The sequence below is a fragment of the Zootoca vivipara genome, chromosome 6, assembly GCF_965207765.1.
Source record: "Zootoca vivipara chromosome 6, rZooViv2.hap1.1, whole genome shotgun sequence".
NCBI classification, from domain to species: Eukaryota; Metazoa; Chordata; class Lepidosauria; order Squamata; family Lacertidae; genus Zootoca; species Zootoca vivipara.
In genome coordinates, this window is record NC_142589.1 from 7,476,604 (window position 1) to 7,486,121 (window position 9,518).

The 9,518-nt window shown below is 44.4% G+C and overlaps 1 protein-coding gene across 9 annotated transcripts in view; it reads right to left on the minus strand.

Annotated features, from left to right (window-relative positions):
* HECTD4 (HECT domain E3 ubiquitin protein ligase 4) overlaps positions 1–8,330 on the minus strand; it is a 105,752-nt gene extending 97,422 nt beyond the window's left edge. For all 9 annotated transcript variants that reach the window (XM_035120137.3, XM_088671471.1, XM_035120135.3 and 6 more), the window contains exon 1: positions 7,776–8,330. In XM_035120137.3, coding sequence (XP_034976028.1) covers positions 7,776–7,967 — 192 coding nt within the window. In that variant the 5' untranslated portion in view covers positions 7,968–8,330. The remainder of the gene's footprint in view (positions 1–7,775) is intronic.
* Positions 8,331–9,518: the final 1,188 nt, after the last annotated feature.

The window sequence follows — 9,518 nt, forward strand, 5'->3', positions numbered from 1 at the left end:
CCAACTAAGTTTGTCATAGGTATTGTCATAGGTATGACAAACTTAGTTGGTCTCTAAGGTGCTACTGGAAGGAAATTTTTTTATTTTTTTGTTTCAACCATAAAATGAAAATGTTTTGTATTAACATCTGGCTACTTTAAACATTTCTCAAAATATCTGATCCAGTCCTTCAAGTCAGAGAGTACAATATATTTGCTAAGAAATCGATCATATACCTTACACCTTTCACAATGAAAAAGTCATTTGCATCTTCAACTTTTTTTCCAGTTGAACTATCACTCCCTTGTTTGCCCAAGAGCATTCCTGCATGTTTCTGTCTGCACAGGTTGCTTAGTCATTAGACACCTATCAGTTAAATACTAATGAAATAATTAGTGGGTTGACATGCTGCCACCCAAAGAGAGATACAAATGAGGCCAGTTAAGAAATCATAATTTCCTCTCTGTACAGCCTTCCATTACTGACAAGGTGAATCACCGGTGAGAACCTCTGGAGAATGTTGCCACACCAGTTAGTAGCAAAAGTAATTTCTAGGGCACATGAAAGCTTCCTAGGGCTTACAGCAGCTCCAGGTAAATATGCACCACTGACTTTGATTAAATGAAGTAGAATAAAGTTTAAGTCAGTTTTTTAAAATGGCCATCTTACACACTTGCAGGGTACTTATTTGCAACAATCGCAGAAAACAATGGCTCTCAAAAACCATTCAAAGTGTTAAACAGGGTTGTGTTATTGCCCCAACTCTATTCATTATTTTCATTGCCATGATCCTACACTTTGTCGAAGGGAAACTCCCTACCGGAGTAGAAATCATATATCGAACAGATGGAAAGCTCTTCAATCTGAGCAGGCTGAAAGCAAAAAGTAAGGTTACCGTAACGTCCGTCATAGAGCTTCAGTATGCTGGTGACAACGTAGTGTGCGCACGCTCAGAAGATGACCTCCAAATCATCCTAAATATCTTTGCAGAAGCTTATGAAAAGCTTGGCCTATCACTCAACATCCAAAAAACCAAAGTGTTGCACCAACAAGTACAAAATAACCCCTCTGCAGTGCCACAAATCCAACTCAGTGGCATAACGTTGAAAAATGTTGATCACTTCTCCTACCTAGGCAGTTACCTTTCCACAAGGGCCAACATTGATACCGAAATCCAGCATCACCTGAGCTCTGCGAGTGCGGCTTTTTCCCAATTGAAGTGCACAGTGTTCGAGGACCAGGACATTCGCAGGGAAACCAAAATGCTTGTTTACAAAACTATTGTACTACCAACCTTACTATATGCTTGTGAAACATGGACCACATCTCCAACTGCTCAAAAGATTCCATCAATGGTGTCTCTGAAAAATTTTACACATCACTTGGGAAGACAGGCGAACTGATATCAGTGTACTGGAAGAAGCAAAGATCACCAGTGTTGAAGCAATGATTCTTCAACATGAACTTCGTTGGACTGGTCATGTTGTGCGGATGCCTGATGATTGTCTTTCAAAGCAACTACTCTATTCTGAGCTTAAAAATGGAAAGCGTAATGCTGGTGGCCAACAAAAGAGGTTTAAAGACTGTTTCAAGGCAAATCTAAAAAAATGTAGTATAAACACCAACAACTGGGAAACACTGGCCTGCGAATGCTCCAGTTGGAGAACAGCCTTTACCAATGGTGTCATGGGCTTTGAAGACATTCGATCTCAGGACGCAAGGGAGAAACATGCTAAGAGGAAGGCACGCTTGGCAAATCCACACCGTGACCAACTCCTGCCCAGAAACCAATGTCCCCACTGTGGAAGGACGTGCGGATCCAGAATTGGCCTCCACAGTCACTTACAGACTCATTGTTAAAACCGTGCTTATGGAAGACAATCTTACTCGGCTACGAGTGATCGCCAAAGAAGAAGACGACGACTTATTTGGCTCCTTTGAATTAGTTTTTTCCCCCCTTCAATGATGCTTAGGATCATCAAGTACAGAGTGGTAGCCACTGTCACTTACAGTAGTTTCCCCCTTGCATTTAAGATCCTCAAATCCAGAGGCTTCTTGATTACATGGGAAAAGCACAAAAGGGTGAGAGCGAAGACGCAATATAGAACAAGAAGATGACAGAAGCCTGCTCCTCAACAGATGGGCTATGATTACCACTGGGCCCACCAAGCCTGTCTAAACCTGTTCCTCACAAGGAACATTATAGTCAGTCATGGACTGTCCGTTAACAAGTCCCCAGCAGGACAGACAATATCCCTCAGATAGTATGTCAGAGAGGGGTTTGGCCCACCTGATAACACCCTGATTAGAACAAGCTGCCAAGCTCTGCTGTTGTTTAACGTATTTGCTCTAACCACAGAATGTAAAATATCAGAAGGGGACCTGAGAGTACTTTTTATGTATCTTTGATATACCTAAGTTCATAATATTTATTGAATGAAGAATATACCAGGGCATAGTTGTCAAGTTTGGCTACATACTTCTAAGTGCATTGCTGAAAAATTACTATCACTGCATAATTTTCAGGAACACACATGACTGGGGACAGGTCTATGAACGATGGGGTGCCCAAAAGCAGTAGGCATTTATTCATTATAATAATTTAAATCCTACCTTTAAAAGAGAGAAGTCTTTCTAAAGTACCTTAAAAATAAGTAAAATAATATTATTTACGGTATTTTGTTATTATGAATATTGGGCTTATATTTTTATATTAAGTCTTGCTTCAAAGCTCACTTAATGGAGTTGCCCAGGAAAGCTATTCTACAGTTCTGGATCCATCACTGAAAAGGTTGTGCACTTGGTATCTGTCAATCTGATCTTCTCTAGCAGCTGTCCAGAGAACAGGTACTCTCTTAAGAAATGTCTAGGCTCCTATAAGCATACATTCAAACAAAAGTGTGAGGTACCTTCTTCCCTTTGGTGGGGGAGTTACCAGTATATGCTATGCACATTTTCTGAGATGTTTAGGCAGGAGTGGGGCACCTCTGGCCCTCCAGATATTGCTGAACTATAGTTCTCATCATCTCTGGCCATCGGCTATGCTTGCTGGGGCTGAAGGGAGTTGGAGTTCAACAACATCTGGAGGGCAAAAGGTTCCCCACAGTCACATTAAGGGGTCTGGAATAGACAAAAATTGTTTCAAGTCCAACAGCCTCACATAAATATACCATATTTTTCCATGTATAAGACTAGGTTTTTTCCCTAAAAAATAATGTCAAAAATTAGGGGGCGTCTTATACTCTGGGCCATCTCCCCCTTTTTCTTAAATCTGAGTCCCCCCTTATACATGGGGCGTCTTATAGACGGAAAAATATGGTAATACCAATATGTGGATGGGTCAAAAACAAATATCTACTGGCCAAGAACTATTTTCTTTTCAGTAAGGCTGCAACTGAGCGGTCTTGTCGCTTCTAGATTATGAACCTATAACAAAGCATAGCTGACACTTGAGTCAGTAAAAAAGCACCAATTTTTATTAGCCTATCAGACCAAAGGCCTATCTAGTCCAGCATCTTGTATCCTACAGTGGGCAATCAGACACCTATGGGCAGTCAACAAGCAGGACATAAGCACAATATTAATCTCCTACTATTATTTCCCATGTTTCTGATCCTGGAGCAAACACTAATACTGTGCATTTGAGCTCCCTGAGATGGCAGGGTAAAACCACATTAAATCTATTGTTTACAATCCTTATGAAGAAGCCCTGAAACTCACGTATTTCAAATGAAACTCCAACACTGCTTGCTACTACGAGTGAGAACCTCTATTCCTGACTAGTATACTGCAAATCTTTATTATTTCTCCATACTCCTTGTTGTGGTAACATGTATTCTCTATTCCATTTTACAACACCCTGCCCTCAAAATAGTCCCATTACTCTCCTCCCCCCTTTCTGAAATTCATAGCATATGAATAACACAAATGGGAGACCACCAGGGCTCTCCATATCACCACAGTAGGACAGTGAGATGCTGCTGCACCAATTTACAGTCTGCCAATGTTTGGAAGTTTTATCTTTGCAACCATATGTGCCCAAACCCTTTTCTCCCCCTCCCCCCAACATGTGAAAGCCTGAATTGGCTCCATCACCATCACTTCTAACTCTTTCTTTGCCTGAATGAATTTCTCAAGCTTCTTGTTATTCAATTTAAATACTTTTCATGACACAATTACTGAGACAGGCTGCAAAGAGCTCTAATTAACTGTGACCTCTCTAATGAGGCAACTTTCCCAAGTTCTTGCCAAAGTGTGTGTCAGTGGTGTACTGGGGCAAGCACAAACAAAATTTATAGAAACAATGTATGAAATGTGTAGTAAAGAAACAAGATGAAAAGGCCAGCAATACACCATAAAGTGCTGCAAGGGGCTTTTTTTAAACAAACACATTTAACAGCAAAACACTTAAGGGTTTATACTATGTGTACAATGGAAAGCTACTAGAGTGTCTCTGGTTCTAGATAAGCTGAACCTTTGGCATAGTGTAGTCAGTCAATGGAGTGTCTGTAACACAGAGCTGAAAAGAGTCAACTCTCCCCAACCCCACCCAAAGCACAACCATCAGACGCTCCAGCCCCATCCTTGCCAGTTATCCCAAGCCCATAGCTGTCAGCCTTCCCTCTCTTTTTTTGCTGGAAATTCCCTTATTCCAGCGCTGTTTCCTGCGGCTATCCTGGATTGTTAGATATACCATAGACTGTCCCCGGGACAGGTGAGGCTGCTGCTGATCCCTTATTTTCAAATCTGAAAGTTGACAGCTATGCCCAAGTCTCCAGTGGCTTTGCAAACCTTAGTGCCAAAATTAGCACTATCTGGCTTAGGGTCGGGTTAGACAAATATTCCTGTTCTCTGTCTGGTGGGCTTGCATGCTACCTCTTCCATCTGGTACCAATTTACTCCCTCCTTCCTTCCATGGCTTCCTTTAATCATGGGGTGATAGATAAATATAATAACCCTTAATATTGTTATTCCAACAAACCCATGTCGAATTTGTAATCCATACTATACAGTACAAGAGTGAAATGTCTGTCAGCTGCAGTTTCTTTCACTTTACCAAAAGGCCTCACATATCCATTTTGATTCTGTAGCAAGTTTTACATATGGTAAATTTTCAAGCCTAGACAACAGGAGGCTTAATCAAGCAAACCTTGGAATCATGGCACAATCCATGATCAATTTATGGATAGGAATGCCATGGATAAGCCCAGATAACAACTACCAGACATGTGATTTGACCATTAAAGTTTGCTTAACTCATGGGTTCAACTCTATCTTTGCAAATAAGCTGCACTGTTACAAAAAAAAAACACCTCAAGACCACAAGACTAATTAATCATTGCATTCTTCACTCCCCCAGAAACAGCAGATGTCAGTAACAAAAGCATAGCCCTGGAGAGCTAGTAGAAGTCACTTTAATAACATGGGGGTGGGGGTGGGGGTGGGCACAACAGTAAAAGAAAATATGTTTGGAAATATTAAGTCTCTTTTCCACATTAAGCTGAAGGGCATGAACAAGGAATTAACCTTGCTATCTGATGATAGTACAGTACAGTAATAATTTTGTCCAGGCTGCTCACTACTAAAGCTGTTACTGCTCAGGATTCTTTTTAGCAATAAGAAATAACCTTCTGTTGAGCCCCTCAACAACTGCAGGTGGTCATATATAAGCATTCAATGCAGCGCTTGCTGAACCATCCCCATTCGGTTCACGCCACCCGGCTTCTGACAAAGAACCTGTGTCACTGCAAGCCACACTGCTGGGGGAGAGGGCGGGGTAATGGAGGGAGGTGCATGAGAAAGAGATGCAGACTAGGGAAGAGATGCAAGCAGAAATGACTGACAGCAATTTCCCCAAAGTACATATTTCAAACAACACACAATTGCTCTTTATCTATAGTTCAACTGCCCACATTTACTGGAGGAGAAGAGGAGGCTGAAGTGGAAAAGAATCGTAGCTACTTCTCTCGGCCTTTCAACTGTCATTATAACCTCTAGTCTAGATACTCAGTACTTAAGAACACCCCAGATATTTCACTGTGAAAATAATTATTGGTAAATAACAAAATAAGAATAATTAAGAACACCATAAAATCAATTTTCAAGAGACTGCTCTCTGGGCAATGAAGGGCAAGGAAGGTTTTGCCCTTCCTGGTTCAAAACAAGGCTCTGAAAGCCTTATCATCTTACATCCTGTACCTTCCCTGGTGCTGAATCACCTTTGCATCATCATTTCAAAAAAATTGGGTGTCAGACCTGGCAGGCATGTGTATGACTTGTTGCTTCATTCTCTCCTAATTATCTGTCAATCTCTCCCCTAACCTAATTATGATTCTAATGCATCAAGGCTTTTTTGGGGGGGAAGTCAGGTGCTCCTCTCTCATCCCCACCCAAAACCATTGATCACCACCACTTCTTGAGTTTGCATCTGAGATTTCACAGCTCCCCATTCTCCATCTAGTCACCACAATCCCCTACTACTATCCTCCATCACCTTCACATTGCTTCTCCTAAGCTCCCTTCACCCTTTCCTCACTCTTCTTGCTCCCCACATTTTACCAAAGCCTAAGGGCAGTTTATCCAGTCTGCTCACTAACCAACATCCCCGTGCCCTCAGCATACCTATACCCTTCTCATTTTGACTCTTCATCTTATCCCCACTCCCCTTTTGGCCTGCTCTTCAATCTTACCCTATCTTTTACTAACTGGTGCCCCACCTTTGATTATTGCTCTTTGGATCCCTCACCCCTTCTTTTATTCCCCTTCCCCATATTCCTTCCAACTTTCATTCTTTCAAATCTCTCCAATTCAGTAACCCACCATTTTTGATCCTCCATATCACAGTTTTGACATCCTACCTTATTCCAAAGCCTTGATTTGGAGGTACACCCAACTCCAACACTCCTCCTAAATGTTAACATTTCTTCCCAACACCACAAATTCTGGAGACACCCCTCTTTAGGGTACTGCATAGACATATCCCTTGAACATCTCATCTTTTACTCCTCCACCATCCCTATCCTTTGGGGTTGTAAAAGATGTCAAAATCATCCCCTCTGAAAGATCTTAATACTGTAAATTGTTGATTAAAAAGATCATCATCATCATCATCATCACTGAGAGGAGGAAAGAGATACAAGGGGTAATAGATTCTTCTTTATCCTCTACCTAATTATGACACTTTGGCATCTCTCCCCTCTCTACCACTCCATTCACCTTGACATCCCCTCCCCAATATTATTGTTAAAGCCCCTTTAAGGAGGTCGGATGTTGGTGATGATGATGACAGCCAATGCTGATGAATACCAGATCCACCCACCAATCTTATTGTTAAAGCCCAATTATGATTATGATAAGATGTTCGCCCAATGTTAATGCTAAAAACATCACAGGGAAGGGAGGGATATAATGATGTAGAATAGATGATGGCCAGACGCATCTTATTGTTAAAAGCCCACTCAGCGGAGGTGAGCAGGCCCTGAAGATGATGAAGCAGCAGCAGCAGCAGCAGCAGCAGCAAGAGGCCAAATTCCACCCCACCCACACAATCCATCGGTAAATTGCAGGGATGAGGATGCTGACCCGATTCCTCGCCCCATACACGCTCCATTTATAAGCCTAAACTGGGGGTGGGGGTGGGAGAAAGTTGTGTGTTTACAGTTGTGGCGCTGGTGAAGAACAGATTCCCCCCCTCCCGCCCCACCTTATTGTTAAAGAGGAGGAGGAAGACGAGGCCAGGGTCCAGTCCCCGTCTCCCTCCCCCCGCGCCCGCCGCATCCCGTTTCTCTCCTCCTCACCTCCAGCTCCGTGTCTCCCGGCTCGGCCACGCCGATGATTTCGCTGGGCAGCTCGGCCAGGTCCGTGACCCGGATCAGCCCGTCGTGGAGGAAGATGGTCTCCTCCTTCACCGACAGCCACTGCGCAGAGTCTGCCGCGGCGGCCGCTGCCGCAGCAGCCGCCGAACCCGACACGCCTGCCGGGGACCCCATCAAGAGGAGGCGGCGGCGGTGGCGGCGGCGGGTGAAGCCGAGGCGGCTTTGACAGCACCTGCCTCGGCGTAGGGGAGGGGAAGGGATGCTGTTGCCGAGGGAGGGAGGCGGATCCCTTCAGCCCCCCGCCATGGCGGGGAGGAGCCGAGCCAAGGAGAAAGAGGGAGAGGAGGAGAAAGGGAAAGGGAAAAGCGGGGGGCGAAGGGATTTTTTTGGGGGGTGGGGTGGGTGATGAGGGTCGAGGGGGGGGCAGTCAGTCAGCCTGTGCCTCTCTCCCCTCTCCCCTCTCCTCTCCCTCACACACACAGGTGACAGCGCGACGCCATGTTGGAGGCGGAGGGCTGCTGAGGCGGAGGGACCAGCATGCACCGCGCGCGCCGAACCGTGATAGAAAGAGGGCGAGGGGAGCGGAGGCCGCGGCGCGCGGGCAGGAGAGCGGTCGGGCGGGAGTGACTGACAGGTGCGCGCGCTCTGAAAGGGAGGGGGGAGAGCGTCGGCGGCGGCGACGGCGACGTCGACGACCGAGCCTCTCACTGGCCGCCAGGGAATAAGGAACCCGCCCCCTTTCGAGCCGGTTGGCTCCGCCCACCTTTCCCCTCAGGCGCCTCCTGCCTGGTCTCCCTGAGGCGGCTTTGCTTCTTTTCTTTATTAATTTCCCTGAGAAAATTAAAAATTCGGCTTGGCCCAAGGGGGAGAGTTCTTTGTCTCTCTCCTTCTCTCCACCGAACCGTTGTCCTCGCTGTTTGTAATAGCGACCTATTCCGTGTGTACATGGCGTGTGGCAGAGCTTCATAAGCAAAGAGCAGAGGGTCCCTGCCCTCAAAGAGCTTCCAAATATGTATATGTCACGTCGCAGGGTACATGCCCCTCAGCGCAAATAAAACTTTTGTCACTTAGCTGTCATCATCGACATTATTTTTTATTACAATACTATTACATGCTACCAGGGTTCATCGTGAGTTTCATAACCCACAAAACGGCTCTCCCCAGCCAAACGAGTTGTAAAGAAGTTATGTATTTCAAAGTTCCGATCCACCCCTGTTTGTGTAAATGGGCATACATTTAAATTTTCGTTTAGTATTTGTATTAGTTAAATTTCTATACTGCCCTTCACCTGTAGATCTCAGGGCGGTTCAAAACGCAAGATAAAAAACACTAGATACATAATAAAAGCAAAAAACAAACCACAAACCAATGAATCCTGTTCCCATTTTACATGCCAGCTTTAAAAATTATTGTCAGCCTAGGTGGCTCAGTTTGTTAGAGCATGGTGCTGATAATGCCATGGTTGCAGGTTTGAGCCCCATATGTTTTAGATATGCTGTAAGCGGCCTAGAAACCCAGCCAGATGGGTGGGAGTATAAATAATAAAATTATTGTCACTATTATTATTATTATTATTATTAATACCCTGCTCATCTGACCAGGTTTCCCCAGCCACTCTGGGCGGCTTCCAACAAAATATTAAAATACACTAGTGTGTCAAACATTAAAAGCTTCCCTAAACAGGGCTGCCTTCAAATGTCTTCTAAAAGTCTGGTACTGTAGTTG